The 22,529-nt window shown below is 46.0% G+C and overlaps 1 protein-coding gene across 1 annotated transcript in view; it reads left to right on the top strand.

Moving 5' to 3' along the window:
- LOC143766163 (cartilage oligomeric matrix protein-like) overlaps positions 1 to 22,529 on the top strand; it is an 883,353-nt gene that overhangs the window by 790,695 nt on the left and 70,129 nt on the right. Inside the window, exon 14 of the mRNA XM_077253630.1 lies at positions 3,904 to 4,082. Coding sequence (XP_077109745.1) covers positions 3,904 to 4,082 — 179 coding nt within the window. The remainder of the gene's footprint in view (positions 1 to 3,903; positions 4,083 to 22,529) is intronic.

Here is a 22,529-nt window from a genome sequence, read left to right as displayed (position 1 = left end):
TTCTATGTAAAGCATTATGACCATTTACTTTCTTTAAGGCAACATTATACTTTGAGTGCAACTAGTGAACGTTCCCTTTAAGAGGGAACCAAGTCTCTTTAAGGTAATGCAGACTCTCTCTATCTGCAAGTCCGTTTAAGGCAAAAGCTTCCATGCTGTACTCAGGAACAGTCTCTTCAAAAAGCTCTCTCTTTTGTAAAACCAGTAGAGGGCACCTTTAAGAAGGTGCAAACTATTTACAATACAGTTTGTGAACCATTCACAGTCCATGATTCGGCAGTCTTTGTAACATGGATGAACAAAAGTAAAAATAAAAACAAGAGCGAAAATAAAATGCAATAGGGATCCCGGGTAAACAAAGGGATCCCTTTAAGAATAACCCTGGTCGGGTATTAGCAGCAGAGGACACGGAAGACAAACAGTTAATGAACTATATACAATTTCAGCTTTCTGCAGTTTTAGGCTCATAAATCAGGAGGTGGTATCCACCAGGGCTTTACTTGGCCCCAAGTCCACCCCTCTCAGCCGAGAACAGGTGGGGCCCCTGGTCACACGATGGGTTGAAGCAGCTTGGTGATCCGAAATGGAGGCTGCAATCGACTCCTCAATGACGGGTCCGGATTCTGGGACCTCAGGGACGGTCTGAAGAGCTGCACAGCGCTGGACATCCTGAGCTCTCCAACCCGTTCCCCTCTGCCATCGGGTGTAGACCACTGCATCTCCCGGCTTCAAGTCGCGGGTTGCATCAATTTCCCCATAACAGGGCTCCACCTCGCTCCGGGCGACGTGTACCTTCAGCGGCTCTCCAATCTCCTGAATAACTCCCATTCCTTCCTGGGAGTTGAAGGTGACCACTACACCCCACTTCGGCGGAGGATCTTTCACTTCAGCCCTCAGATCGATCACAGCTACAGGTCGGGCTTCTCTTTCCTTCTCCTTTCGCCACGCGGCCACCAGGCGCCGCCGGTGCTCCATCCATTGTATCAGTTTCAGATCCCGCTCCTGCGGTTAACGGCCCGGCGGCGGGGTCCGTGGGTCTTCCGCGGTCGGGTCGGGTGAAGAGGGGAATGCAGGGGACAGGCGGATCTCTGAAGAGTGAACCAGCTGGGAACTAACTCGAGCGTGGGCTTCTCGGCATCGCTCCTCCCGCGGGGCTTCGGCCGCAACCACCCATTCATCCGGCGAGTGGCTGCCGGGCCCTCCTCTCGCAAGCAGCTCTGCAGCGGTCAGTACCCGCTGTAGGGGTGGGCCCTGGCTTGCTCCCAACGATGCGGGCTGGCGCCAGGTTGGGTCATTCCCACATGGCTGCTTGGAGGCCGCCATGTCTGTCCCTTCTTCTAGATCGTCTTCCCGTGTTCTCTTTTGTGGGCGGCCCCGTCTCCATGGTCTCCACCCTCCAAAGAGGATAAGAAGGCGGACCTCAGCTGCTAACGGACACGTCCTCAGGATACAGAAATATTTAGACTGGGCGGCCATTGTCATTCGCGCTCTTCAGCTTGTCTACGCCCACTTCCACGCCCTTCTTCTTCTCCTGCACTCCCCTTGGCGCTGTAATGGCGGCAGTTTTGGTGGGAAGTGGCAATACACAGTCTTTGCAATAAGTCACAGTTCAAACACAATTAAGACACAGTTCCAAGGCACACATGACCTGATTCTTCAGTCTTAAGTAGATCCTGTTCGTGACGCCAAGTTGGAGCGCCCCCAAACGCAGGGCTGCTGGGTCTCATTACCGGGCCTCTCAGTCTCGGTCCTGGGGTTGTCACGGTGGCTAGACCCGGTCCGTGACCCTGCTAAGGGGCGTCCAATGAAAGGTGTGATGATGGTGCATGGTGCAAGTCGCGATGAATAACGAGGACACGGGGTTGCAGTCTCTTTACCTCTTTACTGAAGGCTTCAGGATCCGCAATCAAGAGTACTGCTAACAGGGCTGGCTGAAATCCGGTCCAAAGGCACCTCCAGAGTTCCCTTTGCAGGTGGAAATCAGTGCCTACCTTCTAGCGCCTGTGTGTTGTAGTACCTCCCTGCTGAGCACCACGGGATAGTCCTCACAACTGTTGTGTCTGTTTCTGATGTTCTTTCCCACAACTTGTATCTGTTCTGATGTTCTTCTCCATCCCCCAGATGATATGGACGCACCCGTATGACGGGTAGGCCTGGAGTTCTTCCGGGACCCTAACGTCGCCCCTCTCCCACAATTGCCCCCTATGTCTGCTTAGGTGATTTAGGCGAGACAGCCAACCTAAAGTCAACTGCCCTGCCGCTGTTTGAAGTACTGCTTGGAGCCCAATACTTCCTCGGCTTTCCGGCCACCGGCTACGTGCCTCAGTAGGATGTTGCCACGATCTTAAGGCACGACTCCTACTGGTTTATCTCCTTTTTGCTGTGATCTCGTTTCTCACTTCTCCACAATAAACCTCGCTTCGTTTCCTTTCTTAAGATGCCGCCGCACTCGAGTGCAGGCGCGGCTCCGTAACGTTCTATCCTGTTCGCTAGGTCACTGCCAGGATCCCACCCCTGACAGGGACCCCCCTGAATCTTCTCCCGCAACACCCTCTGCCACAGGATGTTGCCTGGATCCAACCCAGTCAGCTTCTGGCTAATTTCCTATCCAGCCCCCAGTTTTACAGATTGTGAGGAGTGGCCTAATATATAGAACCCTTTGCTCCCCCTGGTGGCCAGAGTGTGAAGTGTAATGTGTGACTGTGATACCTGGTCAGGTGAACTCCTTTAGTGCCATCAGACATACCATCACTCCCCTTAGTGGCGGAGCGTCAATACTGCAATGACCAGGACTCTGGGGCGCTGCATATAGATCTGCTTTGTATTACCGCCATTGTCTCTTCAGTCTGCGTCACATACATTAAGCAGACTGAAAAGATTATAGAGAAAATACAAGTAATATTAGCTTTTGACAACTCATAGCTCCATACCAAACACAAGAAGCAAAGTTGCAGTGTTCTACTTGTCTAACGCCTGGAGCTATGAGGTGGCAAAAACACAAAGTGTACGGTGCAGTGTGTTTATTCGGCGTACGGTGTGTGTTGCCAGCAGCAAAATACACAAATAACCAAACAGTATTGGGGGCAAAAAACATTGAAATTTATTACATATAGAGAGAGAAAAAAGAAAATACAGACATTGGCTTTGATACTCACATTGTTCAAAGTGTAGATTCCTCACAGCTTCAGAGCTTCTTCTCTTATTCCCAGTCTGCTGAGTAGTGACCTGCAAATGCCCACTCCCTCCTTTTATCAGTTTGTATGTGGGGGGTGGCTTATCAGTGTCTAGACAGCTTTACTGTGGAAAAACGCATTTGTTCACAAACGCAAACAAACGCATGTGCTTGCGAACGTATGCTTTCTCATAGACTGAAATGCGTTTTTTCGCCGCATTCCTTCCGCTAACAACCGCATACATTTCTAGGCGGCAAATTCATGCCCCTGAAATTGCAACATGTATCGTTTACCGCGCCAAGCCGCAGACAACGAAACGACGCATGTGTCGTCAAACGTGGCAAAAAGCATCCAATCACAGACACCTGCGTCCCTAATGTTAAAGATAGGAAAACATGACGCATGCGGAAAAATGCGGCATAAACGCTGCGGACACAACCGCAAATGTGAAACCAGCCTAAAATATGTTTTTGTGTAATGTTAAGAATATACCTGTAGCACAAAAACAATGTCACTGTTTTGGGGTAATTGCAGCAGTTGATAGGTCAGAATATTGTCATGCCTTTTGTATTTCTTGTTGATATTAATATGCATATAATTCAGTGTCTACTTGTCATTTGTGCCACAAAATTACCAAAGGGGAGAAAGGAGATATAATTTTTGGAAATGTTCTGTTGGATCATAAAGAATTCTTATTCTATTTAAAAATGATAGTGTTTTTTTTCTTTAGGAAATGGTATTGGAGACGCCTGCGAAGGAGATTTTGACAGAGATTTGGTGGTTGACAAAGTGGATGTCTGTCCTGACAATGCAGAAATCACTCTTACAGACTTCAGAGCTTACCAAACCGTTGTCTTGGACCCAGAGGGAGATGCACAAATTGATCCAAATTGGATTGTTTTAAATGAGGTATTCTGATAAAATGTAGATGATGTTTCCATTGTTAAAATACAAAAAAAGTCGCAAACAACATGGACCTGCAAATTCTGACAGATCTGTTTCAAAAACATCTCACATGTTGTCAATAAAATAAGCATTACATATGCATCTGCATCACAGAAATCTCCAAAATTAACAAAAAAAAAGCTAGGACCTTTTCGAAAATGTTAAAAAAATATATGGCCATTATAGGCACCCTGACAGGCCTGGAAAAATTAAATTTTAAAGGGACTCTAAGATTCTGTCTGTATTCTCTTTTGTGTCCTCCCTGCCCAGGAGCTGTGCTATGATCAGACCATGTTCCTGCACAGTCAGACATAACCATTACACAGTACATTTTATTTAAACACATCCAATTCTGAAAGTTATTATTTTTACAGGATATATTGATTAAAATGTACTTTGTTCATAGCAAAACACCTTTAATTATAATGATATGGCAGTCAGGACTTAAAGGCGTTTTTTCGTGTTGTTTTTAACGAGGGCACCTCTTCTGCCTCCTAGCATCCTGTTTCTCATTGGCAGTGCCTTTCTGAAGACTGACCATGTGACCATAAGCAGGGTTGCACTTCTGATCAAAATTAAGCGCTTTTCTATACTGCTAGAAATAGCTTCTTTGCCTGTACAGCATGAGAGAAGCACATGGCTACTGAAACTGTGATCTGGTCAGCATCAGAGTGGTGTTTGAAGGCTCTGAAATCATAGAGCCTTGTACGTGCACCTGACATTAGCAACTGGCTATTATGAGAATGCAAGGTATCTGGTAATCTAGGCAACAAGCAGTAAACCATGAAATTAAAAATCCCACTATTTGTGAGAAAGGAGAGGATTTTTAATAAGACATAAGTTGTACATTTACTTGTTTTTGCAACCACTTTGAATTTTAATCATTTAAAACCTTGAAATAACCCCTTTAAATACACATCAAAAGTGACAGCCAGATTGGCATAAACCAGCTGTTACCAACCAACAGGGTAGCAACACCAGGTCACTGACATGAATACAAGTTGTATTGTTATATTTAGACTAGCTTCATATTTCAATGATCGTACTCAGATTGCAATACCCGGCTGGATGTCCAGACCTGAGCTGACTGCCTCATTGGCACTTATGTGACAGATAGCTCAAGTCATGGGACCTTGCAATCAGTCTGATTGGGCTGGGTATTGCAATATATGCATGCTCCTTGTTTCATGGATGTGCAAAACTGCTCATATTAAGCCAATTTCAACTGTAGTGGCCAGAAGATTCCAATGAGGAAAGCCTAGAATCTACAACATACACTTAACTTTTGGGTAAGATTGTATGCACAAAGTTCCCACACAGCGCAGCTGCAGGTTGCTAGAATATTTTAATTGAAATGGTATGGGTTAATAGATTAAACTTTGTAATATATCTGATCATAGAATTCTGGTTCCTTTCCCACTTATAAGACAATTCTTCCTCTCCCCCGTCTCCTGAACTCACTATCCACTCTGAAAAACAGCTCAAATCTGTCTTACACTATATGGAGAGGGAAGGGTGAAAGAAGAGCAGAATGAGGAGACTGTCAGAGGGAGACACAGAAAGATCATGCTGGACTTTCTAACAAGTCTTTTAGCTCAGCGCCAGAACTGGATTCATATGTTCACTGGTCACTACTGCTGTGTTGTTTCCTCCATGCTGCTGCTGTTACTCATCTCTGTGTCCTTAAAAAGGGGCAAAGAGCAAGAATCCATCTCTGTGTGCTGTGAATGGCAGAGATCACAGCAACTAGTCTCCTCATCCCCTCTCCCAGGGCATTACAAATCTCAGATAAAGCCAAAAGAAGGGAAATCTGGTGAAAATACAGTCTACACTTTTATATAATGACACACTATAAACTCAAGAAACAGGTATAAAGTATCGAGTTGAGAAGAGAGCTATGAATTCTATTTTATTGATACACATACAGTATATTAAAAACAAAGGTTTTAAAACAGCACATTGACTCAAACCTAATCCTTTGCTTTGCACATTGTAGCCTAAAGTCTCAAATTATTATTTCTAACAAATTAATGATTGTAAGAATAAGGCCGGAGTCACACACAACGTACAAAATTACGGTCTGTTTTTGATGGCCGAGATACGCAGAAAATGTCCTGAACAGTGACCCGTATTCAATGCGAGGATGCGATTTTTTCTCCAAAAATTATCCGTGTGTATGGCATCCGCACGGCGAGATTTTCTCGCCGGCTTGCAAAATGGACATAGAATTGATCCATGGCCTCAAATATTCGTAAAAAAATATATACAGTCCATAAATATATATATATATATATATATATATATATATATATATATACAGTATATACAGTACAGACCAAAAGTTTGGACACACCTTCTCATTTAAAGATTTTTCTGTATTATCATGACTATGAAAATTGTAAATTCACACTGAAGGCTTCAAAACTATGAATTAACACATGTGGATTTATATACTTAACAAAAAGTGTGACACAACTGAAATTATGTCTTATATTCTAGGTTCTTCAAAGTAGCCACCTTTTACTTTGATGACTGCTTTACACACTCTTGGCATTCTCTTGATGAGCTTCAAGAGGTAGTCACCGGAAATGGTTTTCACTTCACAGGTGTGCCCTGTCAGGTTTAATAAATGGGATTTCTTGCCTTATAAATGGGGTTGGGACCATCAGTTGTGTTGTGCAGAAGTCTGGTGGATACACAGCTGATAGTCCTACTGAATAGACTGTTAGAATTTGTATTATGGCAAGAAAAAAACAGCTAAGTAAAGAAAAACGAGTGGCGATCATTACTTTAAGAAATGAAGGTCAGTCAGTCCGATGCTATGGGATGCTATGCCAGATGACCACCAGACCTGAACCCAATCGAGATGGTTTGGAGTGAGCTGGACCGCAAAGTGAAGGCAAAAGGGCCAACAAGTGCTAAGCATCTCTGGGAACTCCTTCAAGATTGTTGGAAGACCATTTCCGGTGACTACCTCTTGAAGCTCATCAAGAGAATGCCAAGAGTGTGTAAAGCAGTCATCAAAGCAAAAGGTGGCTACTTTGAAGAACCTAGAATATAAGACATATTTTCAGTTGTTTCACACTTTTTTGTTAAGTATATAATTCCACATGTGTTAATTCATAGTTTTGATGCCTTCAGTGTGAATTTACAGTTTTCATAGTCATGAAAATACAGAGCAATCTTTAAATGAGCAGGTGTGTCCAAACTTTTGGTCTGTACTGTATATGTCAGTGAGACACATATATATACATGGTAACAGAACCAGGAACCATTTCGATTCAACACAGGGGAGAAATCAAAAACACACAATGGTGCATGAAACACCCCAAACCAAAAGAAAGAACCAACTCCATACAATAGCATTAAACCAAGGAGTACAACAGGAGTCAATCGGAACTAATAGAAAATAGTACTTTATTATATGACAAATATATCATAAAAAGTGCATACAATATATATAGGTAGTAAAGTGCATAAGGATGGGACATGTGGATAACCACCAGTGCAAGCTGCTTGGTTTAATACATATATATACATATATTTATATTTAATACAGCGCTAGATAGCAGAAAAGCCAGTAATTCAATTGCGGGCTTTTGCTATCTCCTTATCAAACCCGACAGGATATGAGACATGGTTTACATACAGCAAACCATTTCATATCCCTTATATTTTTACATATTCCTTACTAATAATGTTAGTAGTGTGTGCAAAATTTGGGAGCTCTAGGTGTTAAAATAAAGGGTTAAATCACGCAAAAAAACTGGCGTGGGCTCCCGCGCAATTTTCTCTGCCAGAGCGGGAAAGCCGGTGACTGAGGGCAGATATTAATAGCCTAGAGAGGGACCATGGTTATTGCCCCCCTTCCCCGGCTAAAAACTTCTGCCCCCAGCCACCCCAGAAAAGGCACATCTGTAAGATGCACCTATTTTGGCACTTAGCCACTCTCTTCCCACTCCCCTGTAGCAGTGGGATATGGGGTAATAAAGGGTTAATGTCACCTTGCTAATGTAAAGTGACATTAAGCCTGGTTAATAATGGAGAGATGTCAATAAGGCACCTATCCATTATTAATCCTATGTTCATAAAGGGTTAAAAAAAACACACACACATTAGGAAAAAAGTATTTTAATGAAATAAAGACACAGGGTGTTGTAATAGTTTATTAAACGCTCAATCCAATTGAAGACCCTTGTCATCTGAAACAAAGTTAAAATAAAAAAACAACAGTATCCCATACCTCTCCGGAGTTACAGTCAAGTCCCACGATGTAAATCCATCAGACTATGAAAGTTTCAATGGATCCTGTTGATTCTGAGACTGCTTTTTCATGACATATTGTACTTCATGGCTATGGTAAAATTTATTCGATATGACCTGCGTTTATTTGTCACAAAAAAAACCTCTTTTTTTTGTTAGGAAGTTATAAGGGTTAAAAGTTGGCCAGTGACTTTTCCAACGACTTAAAAAAAACATTTATGTTAGGGACCATATTATTATTATTATTTATTTATGTAGCACCATTGATTCCATGGTGCTGTACATGAGAAGGGGTTACATACAAATTACAGATATCACTTACAGTAAACAAACTAACAATCACAGACTGATACAAAGGGGCGAGGACCCTGCCCTTGCGAGCTTACATTCTACAGGATGGTGGGGAAGGAAACAGTAGGTTGGGGGGTTGCAGCAGCTCCGGTGTTGGTGAGGCGGTAGCTCCAGTAGTGATGAGGAGGCAGCGGGATCAGTGCAGGCTGTAGGCTTTCCTGAAGAGGTGGGTTTTCAGGTTCCGTCTGAAGGATCCGAATGTGGTTGATAGTCGGATACGTTGGGGCAAAGAATTCCAGAGGATCGGGGATATTCTGGAGAAGTCTTGGAGGCGGTTGGGTGAGGAGCAAATAAGTGTGGAGGAGAGAAGGAGGTCTTTGGAGGACAGGAGATTACGTGAGGGAAGATATCGGAAATTAGTTCAGAGATGTATGGAGGAGACAGGTTATAGATGGCCTTGTAGGTCAGTATACCTCACCTAGTGCTGGGTGCGTGCAGTGGTCTTCCCAGCACTAGGTGAGACATGCTCTCCTGTTGTTCCTATCATTAGGGCCACCGTGTTGGGCACAGGTTACGTTTACATGCCTTATTTAAACGGGTGTACCTGGATATGGAATCCCCTCAGGCTGTTACAAAGGAGCGATCATGGCATTGAATGATGGTTTTTGCTGATGAGAGTACTATCTTTTGGGATACTCTATAGGAGAGTTTTTGTCTGCACCTAAAGTATTTTACTATTATACTGACACATTAATTATTGTGCTGTAGACCTTCAATATCTGGTGTCTTTTGTGTTGTTAGCACTCTCATTACTTGACATGTGCTTGTTTTTAAATTGTTTGTATGGATATAAAATAAAGTTTGTTCACTTTTTATACTAAACTTCCATCGATTCCCTGGAGTTTAATATCCCATACCTGTCCGCCGTACAGTCAAGTCTCACGCTGTAAATCCATCTGAAGGGGTTAAATACATTTACAACCGGGAGCGCTGCTAATGCTGCCGCTCCCAGCTGTAAACGAAGGGAATGAATGAAATGCAGGGACAGAGCTTTGGTGATGGAGCTTCAGTGACTAATGGTGCCATCACCGAAGCTCCGCCCCCTGATGGCATGAACTCATTTGAACTCTGTAGTGTGGGAAAATATTCAGAAACAGCCCACATCCATTTTTTTCCATGAATTAACCCTTTAATTTAACACATACAGCTCCCAAATTTTACACACAAACACTTCTAACATTATTAGTGACGGATATGTAAAAATCTAACAGATATGAAATGGTTTACTGTATGTAAACCATGTCTCATCATATCCTGTCGGGTTCGGTAGTGATTTAGCAAAAGCCGACAATTGAATTACCAGCTTTTCTGCTATATAGCTCTGTATTAAATAAAAAATATATATATAATATATATATATATATATGTCTCACTGACATTTATATATATACAGTTACGTCCATATATATTTGGACAGAGACAACATTTTTCTAATTTTGGTTATAGACATTACCACAATGAATTTTAAACAAAACAATCCAGATGCAGTTGAAGTTCAGACTTTCAGCTTTCATTTGAGGGTATCCACATTAAAATTGGATGAAGGGTTTAGGAGTTTCAGCTCCTTAACATGTGCCACCCTGTTTTTAACGGGACCAAAAGTAATTGGACAATTGACTCCAAGGCTATTTCATGGACAGGTGTGGGCAATCCCTTCATTATGTCATTCCCAATTAAGCAGATAAAAGGCCTGGAGTTGATTTGAGGTGTGGTGCTTGCATTTGGAAGGTTTTGCTGTGAAGTAAACATGCGGTCAAAGGAGCTCTCCATGCAGGTGAAACAAGCCATCCTTAAGCTGCGAAAACAGAAATAACCCATCCGAGAAATTGCTACAATATTAGTAGTGACAAAATCTACAGTTTGGTACATCCTGATAAAGAAAGAAAGCACTGGTGAACTCATCAATGCAAAAAGACCTGGGCGCCCACGGAAGACAACAGTGGTGGATGATCGCAGAATAATCTCCATGGTGAAGAGAAACCCCTTCACAACAGCCAACCAAGTGAACAACACTCTCCAGGAGGTCGGCGTATCAATATCCAAATCTACCATAAAGAGAAGACTGCATGAAAGTAAATACAGAGGGTTCACTGCACGGTGCAAGCCACTCATAAGCATCAAGAATAAAAAGGCTAGACTGGACTTTGCTAAAAAAAACATCTAAAAAAGCCCGCACAGTTCTGGAAGAACATTCTTTGGACAGATGAAACCAAGATCAACCTCTACCAGAATGATGGAAAGAGAAATGTATGGCGAAGGCGTGGTACAGCTCATGATCCAAAGCATACCACATCATCTGTAAAACACGACGGAGGCAGTGTGATGGCTTGGGCATGCATGGCTGCCAGTGGCACTGGGTCACTAGTATTTATTGATGACGTGACACAGGACAGAAACAGCAGAGATGTATCTAGGGTTTCTGGCACCCGGGGCAAGAATTCATTTTGGCGCCCCCCCCAGGACATATGCGATTTGCACACTTAGTCATGTACCGATGAGCTCCTCTCCCTAATGCTCTCAATATTCAGTGAAAAACTGAGAGAAGCAGAAGAGAAGCTCGATGTCACAGGACCATAAGTATGAAAGTCGCATGTGAGTGAAGTGTCCAATGATGAGTACTGGAACCTGCAGAGCTGAATCCTGACATCGCAGCTTCTGAATTCTCACAACTGCACACTTTTAGGATTCTCCCTTGCCGGTGGACAGTCATGTCAGCACAAGCATGTGATTTGTATACTTCTGACCACATTCCGACAAGACATGCCCAGCCTCCCTCAGTTCATTTTCATTAAATGAGGCCACACATGTCTAGTCAGCACGTGACTGCATGTATGTAAATCGCCAGCACGAGAGAATCCTGACAGCGTGCAGTGCGCACTGTGAGAACTCAGAAGTCGGCAGTCACAAAGAATGACTGCAGACTCATCACAAACCTGGACATCCCCTTTAATGCTCCTAAGGCTACGTTCACATTAGCATCTTTGGGCGCAGCGTCGTCGACGCAACTCAAAATGCAATACACAACGCAGCGTTTTTTGACGCATGCGGTCAACGCAGAACAACCCAATTAAAATTAAATAAACCACCATAAATTGCAAGAAAAAAAAAAGTCGCACACATAAAAAAAACAAACAACAAACATTGCAAAGAATAAAAAAAAATGGGCAGAGAAATTATATACTTACATCTCTTGAAGGCAGAGCTGTGTCTCGTGTACTCTCTGTTTCCAGACGTGCAGGCAAGTGAAATACAATGCAATCACCCTATTTATGGGGTGGTCTTGTCACTGTCTAGACACTTCATCACTTTTTTACTCAAAAGGCGCATGCGTCGAACAACGCGGGTCAACGCAGGCACCTGCGCCCTATGCGTTGTACATAGACAGTAATGTGTTTTTTTGGCGCATTTACGACGCAAGTGCGTTGCATGCGTTGTTTACCGTAAATTTGGTGCAGGAAAAATGCAACATGTAGCGTCGGCCGAAGCCCTGTCTGGTGCGCCCAAATGACGCATGCGTCGTACAACTCTTGACAACGCATACCGGCGCATGTCCATGCGCCCCCCATGTTAAAGATAGGGGCGCATGACGCATGCGTCGGTATACGTCGACGACGCTGCGCCCAAAGACGCTAATGTGAACGTAGCCTTACATAAATAAAAACATGAGTTAGTTAGTATCACAAATAACATTTACATCCAGGCACCTTATAGATGACGTCGCCTCTGGAGTCATTCTCCTTTTCTTCATCTTGTCCAGATCCCATGATGAGTTTTCTCATCCATAGCCGTCTCTGAAGACCTCCATCTTCTCCACTCTTTTGCAGAAAATCTCCACATGATGCCCTTAAAGATAGAAGTGTCTTTATAATGCTCCTGAATGAATAATTGCCCCTCACTATATTGTCTGCACAAAATATGACCCCCACACTGTCCCTCTTATGGTACATGCTCTTCACACTCATCTCTCCTTTCCATACCGGCCCCCTCTTCACACTGTCCTCTCATACTGTGTCCCCCTATAGGGCCCAGTATTTATACTGTACTCTCATCAGACCCCCCCTCCTTGGTATACTGTCCGCTCCTGGCTGTGCCCTTAGGGCTCATTTCCACATGCGAGACATACGTCCGTGTCTCGCAGGTTAAAACCCTCTTCTGGTGCCGGCACTAGGGAGCGGAGCGTGCAGCTCCATGTGTTGCTGTGCGGCCACACGCTCCGCTCTGGGGTGCCGGCGCCAGAAGAGGGTTTTAACCTGCGAGACACAGACGTATGTCTCGCATGTGGAAATGAGCCCTTACACTGTCCCCCATGCTACGAACCCACTACTCAGTTTCTATTCTGTGCCCACTCACTTTTCTCCCCCATACTGTCTCCTCACACTATTCCCCTCCCTCCTCATACTGTCTCCTCTCACATCCCTCCTGTTCACCAAACTGTCTCCTTCATATATTTACCCCTCACTTTCTATACTGCCTGCTCACCTGACTCCCTATACCGTGTCTGCACACATCCCATCACCCTCACTCCCCGTACTCTGTCCACATACATTTTTCACATCTCTACTCATACTGTGTCCGCATACATTCCCCCATTCGCTCCTCATACTGTCTGCACCCATCCCCCATACTGTTTCCTCAGATATGCCCCCCATTCTCCTGTACTGTTTCCTCATACATGCCCCCAATTCCCCAGTACTGTTTCCTCATATATGCCCATTATTTTCCTCTACCCCACCCCATCATTGCTCTCTTCACCACCTCCATCTTTGCCTTCTCCACCACCACTATCATTGCTTTCTCCCCCAAAACCCCATAATTTCCCAGTCCACCACCTCCATCATTTCCTCCTTTGCCTTTTCCACCATATACATCATTTTCTCTTCCTCCACCATCCCCATCATTGCCCTTTCCACCACCATCATCATTGTCCTTTCCGCCGCCATCACCATACTTGCCCATTCCATCACCTCCATCATTTTCTCCCCCTCCAATATCATCAGTGTGCTTTCCACCACCACCATACTTGTCCATTCTACCACCTCCATCATTTCTTCCCCCCCTCATTATTGCCCTTTCCACCACCTCCATGATTTCCTCCTCCCCACCATCATTGCATTTTCCCCCCACCACCATCATTTCCCATTCCAATTTCCACCTCCATCATTGCCCATTCCACCTCCATCATTGCCCATTCCACCACATCCATCATTTCCTCCTCCCCTCCATCCCAATTATTGCCCTCTCCCCGTCAGCCCCATCATTGCCCTCGCCTCTCCTCCCCGTACACACACACACACACAAAACCATTTACGTCTCTGCACATTCACCTGCAGCGCTACGCATGCACGCACAAACACACACACATATTGCGTACAGTATAATGGCCACACCTAGTTACTCCTACACACGCGGCTGAGCTCCGTACGCCTTGCACACACGGCTCTGCTCCGTACACCTCGTACACACGTGGCTCCACTCCATACATCTTGTACACACGCGGCTCCGCACAGCTTGTACACACGAGTCTCGGCTCCGTACACCTCGTACACACACGGCTCGGCACCGTACACCTCGTACACACGCAGCTCTGCTCCGTACACCTCGTACACACGTGGCTCTGCTCCGTACACCTCGCACACACGCGGCTCTGCTCCGTACACCTCGTACACACGTGGCTCTGCTCTGTACACCTCGTACACACAAATGGCTCCGCTCCATACACCTTGCACACACCCAGTTCCGCTCCGTACACCTTGTACACACACGGCTCTGCTCTGTACACCTCGTAAACACACGGCTCCGCTCTGTACACCTCGTACACACCCGGCTCCGCTCCATACACCTTGCACACACCCAGTTCCACTCTGTACACCTCGTACACACACGGCTCCGCTCTGTACACCTCGTACACACACGGCTCCGCTCCATACACCTTGCACACACCCAGTTCCGCTCTGTACACCTCGTACACACACGGCTCCACTCCATACACCTTGCACACACCCAGTTCCCCTCCGTACACCTCGTACACACATGGCTCTGCTCCGTACACCTCGTACACACACGGCTCAGCTCCATACACTTTGCACACACCCAGTTCCGCTCCATACACCTCGTACACACACGGCTCCACTCCATACACCTTGCACACACCCAGTTCCGCTCCGTACACCTTGTACACACACGGCTCTGCTCTGTGCACCTCGTAAACACACGGCTCCGCTCTGTACACTTCGTACACCCGGCTCCGCTCCATACACCTTGCACACACCCAGTTCCGCTCTGTACACCTTGTACACACACGGCTCCGCTCTGTACACCTCGTACACACACGGCTCCGCTCCATATACCTTGCACACACCCAGTTCCGCTCTGTACACCTCGTACACACACGGCTCCGCTCCATACACCTTGCACACACCCAGTTCCGCTCCGTACACCTCGTACACACATGACTCTGCTCCGTACACCTCGTACACACACGGCTCTGCTCTGTACACCTCGTACACACACAGCTCAGCTCCATACACCTTGCACACACCCAGTTCCGCTCCGTACACCTCGTACACACACGGCTCCGCTCCATACACCTTGCACACACCCAGTTCCGCTCCATACACCTCGTACACACACGGCTCCGCTCTGTACACCTCGTACACACACGGCACCGCTCCATACACCTTGCACACACCCAGTTCCGCTCTGTACACCTCATACACACACGGCTCCACTCTGTACACCTCGTACACACACAGCTCCGCTCCATACACCTTGCACACACCCAGTTCCGCTCCGTACACCTCGTACACACATGGCTCCGCTCCATACACCTTGCACACACCCAGTTCCACTCTGTACACCTTGTACACACACGGCTCCGCTCCGTACACCTCGTACACACACGGCTCCGCTCTGTACACCTCGTACACACACGGATCAGCTCCATACACCTTGCACACACCCAGTTCTGCTCCGTACACCTCGTACACACACGGCTCCGCTCTGTACACCTCGTACACACACGGCTCCACTCCATACACCTTGCACACACCCAGTTCCGCTCTGTACACCTCGTACACACACGGCTCCACTCTGTACACCTTGCACACACCCAGTTCCGCTCTGTACACCTCGTACACACACGGCTCCGCTCTCTACACCTCGTACACACACGGCTCCACTCCATACACCTTGCACACACCCAGTTCCGCTCTGTACACCTCGTACACACAAGGCTCCACTCCATACACCTAGCACACACCCAGTTCTGCTCCGTACACCTCGTACACACATGGCTCCGCTCCGTACACCTCGTACACACACGGCTCCGCTCTGTACACCTCGTACACACATGGCTCTGCTCCATACACCTTGCACGCACCCAGTTCCGCTCTGTACACCTTGTACACACATGGCTCCGCTCCATACACCTTGCACACACCCAGTTCCGCTCCGTACGCCTCGTACACACACGGCTCTGCTCTGTACACCTCATACACACACGGCTCCGCTCCATACACCTTGCACACACCCAGTTCCGCTCTATACACCTCGTACACACACGGCTCCACTTCATACACCTTGCACACACCCAGTTCTGCTCCGTACACCTCGTACACACACGGCTCCGCTCTGTACACCTCGTACACACACGGCTCCGCTCCATACACCTTGCACACACCCAGTTCCGCTCTGTACACCTCGTACACACACGGCTCCTGACCCCACACAAATGCTTACCCTCATCCAGCACCATGACAACCAGCAGAGTCCGGCACTACACGGAGGCCCTTGATCATGTGACTCCTGACTCCTCCCCTCCTGTGACCTCATCACAGGTCCTGTGCACACAGAGCTGCGGCAGCAATAGCTGTGGTGAGCGGCTCTGTGCGGTGGAGGGGCTCTGCTGCGGGACAAGTGTAGTCCCACCCGAGCCTCCTTGGACCGCCGCATCATCAGGCGGCCCGCTGGTGCTCCCCTGTCGGCTGCGCCCGGGGTACATGCCCCGGCTGCCCACCCCTGGATACACCACTGAGAAGCAGCCAAATGAATTCTGAGGTATTCAGAGCCATACTGTGTGCTCAGATCCAGCCAAATGCAGCCAAACTGATTGGTCGTCATTTCATACTACAGATGAACAATGACCCAAAACAAAGCCAAAGCAACCCAGGAGTTTATTAAAGCAAAGAAGTGGAATATTCTTGAATGGCCAAGTCAGTCACCTGATCTCAGCCCAATTGAGCATGCATTTCACTTGTTAAAGACTAAACTTCAGACAGTAAGGCCCACAAACAAACAGCAACTGAAAACCACCGCAGTGAAGGCCTGGCAGAGCATCAAAAAGGCGGAAACACAGTGTCTGGTGATGTCCATGAGTTCAAGACTTCAGGCAGTCATTGCCAACAAAGGGTTTTCAACCAAGTACTAAAAATGAACATTTTATTTAAAATTATTGAATTTGTCCAATTACTTTTGGTCCTTTTAAAAACAGGGTGGCACATGTTAAGGAGCTGAAACTCCTTAACCCTTCATTAATTTTAATGTGGATACCCTCAATTGAAAGCTGAAAGTCTGAACTTCAACTGCATCTGAATTGTTTTGTTTAAAATTCATTGTGGTAATGTCTATAACCAAAATTAGAAAAATGTTGTCTCTGTCCAAATATATATGGACGTAACTGTATACCTATTCTATGTGTAGACATTTATTCTATCTATTTTATTCTAACCTGTCAGTGTGTTTTTACTGTACACCACACTGAATTACCGGCTTTTCTATAGGACACCGGTGCGTATTTCTCGCAAGTCACACTGATGGTCCGTGTGATGTGCGAGTTTTTCTCGCACCCATAGACTTTCATTGGCGATTCTCAGCCGATATACGGTGAAAATCGCAGCTTGCTGCGATTTCTCTCGCACGTATAATACTGCCGAGAAAACAACGGATGATGGGAGCTGCCCCACATATTAACATTGGTCCGAGTGCTATGCGATTTTTTATTGCATAGCACTCGTCCGTATTAGGGTCTAAGGTGACTCCAACCTTAGTAATTTCAACTGGATATGCTGAGGGAATGGAAGCCAGTGAAGAGATTTGCAGAGGGGAGAAGTGGAAGAGTAGCGAAGAGAGAGATGAATTAGTTGGGCAGCAGAGTTAAGGATGGACTAGAGAGGTGCAAGAGTGTTAACAGGGATGCCACAGAAAAGGATGTTGCAGTAGTCAAGGCAGGCGATGATGAGGGCATGCACAAACATTTTAGTAGAAAGCACGATGTCGTTAATTGCGAAAGATAGGTCAGGTAAGGAAGATCTGTGAGATGGAGGAAAGATGATGAGTTCAGATTTGTCCACATTGAGTTTGAGGAAGGGAGAGGAGAAGAAGGAGGATATGGCTGATAGTCACGTGACCATGACGTCATCGAAGGTCCTTCACTCAATGCATCCTTAGGAACGGAGGCCGCCGCCCACCGTCAGAGGGTAAGTATATCCCATATTTTTTATTTTTATTCTTATATATGGATCCCAGGGCCTGAAGGAGAGTCTCCTCTCCTCCAGATCCTGGGAACCATACATGACCGCTCCCTGCACACTCCGTACCCGGCGTATAAGGGTATGTGCACCCGCTGCGGATTTTGCTGCGGATCCGAAGCATTTCTGCAGCTGCGGATTCGCAGCGGTTTCCCATGCATTTACTGTACCATGTAAAGCTATGGGAAATGAAATCTGCAGTGCACATGCTGCGGAAAAAAAAAGCGCGGAAACGCAGCGGTTTATTTTCCGCCGCATGTCAATTCCTTGTGTGGAATCCGCAGCGTTTTTTCACCTGCTCCAATAGGAAACTGCAGGTAAAAACCCGCAGCGGAAACCGCAATAAAAACCGAGATAAATCCGCAGTAAAAACCGCAGCGGTTTTGCACTGCGGATTTATCAAAACCGCTGCGGAAAATTCCGCAATGGAATCCGCAGCATCTGCACATAGACGACTCCCGACTTTTGAGATGATTTTCAACGGTTAAAAAGTCGTCTTATACGCCGGAAAATACGGTATTTTGACAAGGGTAACAAGTAGTGTTGAGCGATACCGTCCGATACTTGAAAGTATCGGTATCGGAAAGTATCGGCCGATACCGGCAAAGTATCGGATCTAATCCGATACCGATACCCGATACCAATACAAGTCAATGGGACTCAAGTATCGGACGGTATCCCTGATGGTTCCCAGGGTCTGAAGGAGAGGAAACTCTCCTTCAGGCCCTGGGATCCATATTAATGTGTAAAAGAAAGAATTAAAATAAAAAATATTGCTATACTCACCTCTCCGACGCAGCCTGGACCTCACCGAGGGAACCGGCAGCGTTCTTTGCTTAAATGCGCGCGTTTACTTCCTTCCGTGACGTCACGGCTTGTGATTGGTCGCGTGCCGCCCATGTGGCCGCGACGCGACCAATCACAGCAAGCCATGACGTAATTTTCAGGTCCTCAATGCCTAATTCTAGGCATTCAGGATTTTAAAATTACGTTCCGGGTTGTGATTGGTCGCGTCGCGGTCACATGGGCGACGCGACCAATCACAAGCCGTGACGTCACGGGAGGCAGGAGACGCGCGCATTTTAAAATTACGTCACGGCTTGTGATTGGTTGCGTGCCGCCCATGTGAGCGCGACGCGACCAATCACAGCAAGCCGTGACGTAATTTTCAGGTCCTGAATGCAGAATTAGGCATTCAGGACCTGAAATTACGTCACGGCTTGCTGTGATTGGTCGCGTCGCGGCCACATGGGCGGCACGCGACCAATCACAAGCCGTGACGTCATGGAAGGAAGTAAACGCGCGCATTTTAAGCAAAGAACGCTGCCGGTTCCCTCGGTGAGGTCCAGGCTGCGTCGGAGAGGTGAGTATAGCAATATTTTTTATTTTAATTCTTTCTTTTACACATTAATGTTGTTTCGATACCGATACCCGATACCACAAAAGTATCGGATCTCGGTATCGGAATTCCGATACCCGCAAGTATCGGCCGATACCCGATACTTGCGGTATCGGAATGCTCAACACTAGTAACAAGACAAAATGGACCCCATGGATCCCATATGAGTGAGAAAACCACTGTTTTGGTGCCCAGCAGAGCTTGGAAGGGAAGAAGCGCTATTTGACTTTTTTAATGCAAAAATTTGCTGGAAGAATTGCTAGACAACATGTTGCATTTGGAGAGCCTCTGATGGACCTTAACAGTGAAAATGCCCTACAAGTGATACCATTTTGAAAACTAGACCCCTCAGGGAACTGATCTAGATGTGTGGTAAGCGCATTGAACCCTCAGGTGCTTCACAGAAGTTTATAACGTTGAGCCATGAAAATAAAAAAAAATCACATTTTCCTCACAAATATGTTTTTAGCCACAAATGTTTCATTAGTTTCATACCCCATATGAGGGAGAAAACTCCAGTTTGGGCGCAAGGCAGGGCTCGGAAGGGAAGGAGTGTCATTTGACTTTTTGAATGTAAAATTTCCTGGATCATTAGCGGACGTCATGTCCTGTTTGGAGAGCCCCCGATGTGCCTAAACAGTGGAAACCCCCTACAAGTGAAAACATTTTGGAAACTAGATCCATCAAGGAATGTATTTAGATGCGTGGTGAGCACCTTAACCCCTTTCTGTCATTGGACGTACTATTCCGTCCATGTGGGGTGGGCCCTAATTCCCAAGGACGGAATAGTACGTCCAGCGCGATCAGCCACGCTCACGATCGCGGCCGGGTGTCAGCTGACTATCGCAGCTGACATCCAGCACTATGTGCCAGGAGCGGTCACGGACCGCCCCCGGCACATTAACCCCCGGCACACTGCGATGAAACATGATCGCAGTGTACCGGCGGTACCGGGAAGCATCGCGCAGGGAGGGGGCTCCCTGCGGGCTTCCCTGAGACGATCAGTACAAGGCGATGTGCTCACCTTGTACCGAGCGTCTCCTCCCTGCAGTCCCCGGATCCAAAATGGCCACGGGGCTGCATCCGGGTCCTGCAGGGAGGTGACGTAACAGCGCCTGCTCAGAGCAGGCGCCGGGAAGCCTCCCTGCTGTACACGTCAGATCGCCGATCTGACACAGTGCATAGCAAAGTGTCAGATCGGCGATCTGTCACTTTACTGTGATGCCCCCCCGGGGCAAAGTAAAAATGTAAAAAAAAAAAAAAATCACATGTGTAAAAAGAAAAATTCCTAAATATATAACAATAAAAAAAAATATATTGTTACAATAAATGCATTCCTTTAGCTAAATAAAAAAAATACAATAAAAGTACACATATTTAGTATCGCCGCGTCCGTAACGACCCGCCCTATAAAACTGTCCCACTAGTTAACCCCTTCAGTGAACACCGGAAAAAAAAAAAAAAAAAGAGGCAAAAAACAACGCTTTATTATCATACCGCCAAACAAAAAGTGGAATAACATGCGATCAAAAAGACAGAAATAAATAACCATGTTACCGCTGAAAACGACATCTTGTCCCGCAAAAAACGAGCAGCCATAAAGCATCATCAGCGAAAAAATAAAAAAGTTATAGTCCTCAGAATAAAGCGATGCAAAAATAATTATTTTTTCTATAAAATAGTTTTTATCGTATAAAAGCGCCAAAACATAAAAAAAGATATAAATCAGGTACCGCTGTAATCGTACTGACCCAAAGAATAAAACTGCTTTATCCATTTTACCAAACGCGGAACGGTATAAGCGCCCCCCCAAAAAGAAATTTTGGTTTTTGGTCATTCTGCCTCACAAAAATCTGAATAAAAAGCGATCAAAAAATGTCACATGCCCAAAAATGTTACCAATAAAAACGACAACTCGTCCCACAAAAAACAAGACCTCACATGACTCTGTGGACCAAAATATGGAAAAATTATAGCTCTCAAAATGTGGTAACGCAAAAAACATTTTTTTGCAATAAAAAGCGTCTTTTAGTGTGTGACGGCTGCCAATCAAAAATCCGCTAGAAAACGCGCTATAAATAGTAAATCAAACCCCCCTTCATCACCCCCTTAGTTATGAAAAATTTAAAAAATGTATTTATTTCCATTTTCCCATTAGGGTTAGGGCTAGGGTTACGGTTAGGGCTAGGGTTAGGGTTTGGGCTAGGGTTAGGGCTACAGTTAGGGTTAGGGTTGGGGCTAAAGTTAGGGTTGGGGCTAAAGTTAGGGTTAGAGTTTGGATTACATTTACGATTGGGAATAGGGTTGGGATTAGGGTTAGGGATGTGTCAGGGTTAGGGGTGTGGTTAGAGTTACAGTTGAGATTAGGGTTAGGGGTGTGTTTGGATTAGGGTTTCAGTTAGAATTGGGGGTTTCCACTGTTTAGGCACATCAGGGGCTCTCCAAATGCGACATTGCGTCCGATCTCAATTCCAGCCAATTCTGCCTTGAAAAAGTAAAACAGTGTTCCTTCCCTTCCCAACTTTTGGGGTCCAATTTCTCCTGTTACCCTTGGGAAAATACAAAACTGGGGGCTAAAAAATAATTTTTGTGTAAAAAAAAAATATTTTTTATTTTCACGGCTCTGAATTATAAACTGTAGTGAAACAGTTGGGGGTTCAAAGTTCTCACAACACATCTAGATAAGTTCCTTCGGGGGTCTAGTTTCCAATATGGGGTCACTTGTGGGGGGTTTCTACTTTTTAGTTACATCAGGGGCTCTGCAAATGCAACGTGATGCCTGCAGACCAATCCATCTAAGTCTGCACTCCAAATGGCGCTCCTGCCCTACCGAGCTCTGCCATGCGCCCAAACGGTGGTTCCCCCCACATATTG

Source organism: Ranitomeya variabilis, chromosome 1 (assembly GCF_051348905.1).
Source record: "Ranitomeya variabilis isolate aRanVar5 chromosome 1, aRanVar5.hap1, whole genome shotgun sequence".
NCBI classification, from domain to species: domain Eukaryota; kingdom Metazoa; phylum Chordata; class Amphibia; order Anura; family Dendrobatidae; genus Ranitomeya; species Ranitomeya variabilis.
The sequence above is the reverse complement of the archived record's forward strand: the minus strand, read 5'-3'. Positions and strand labels throughout refer to the sequence as shown.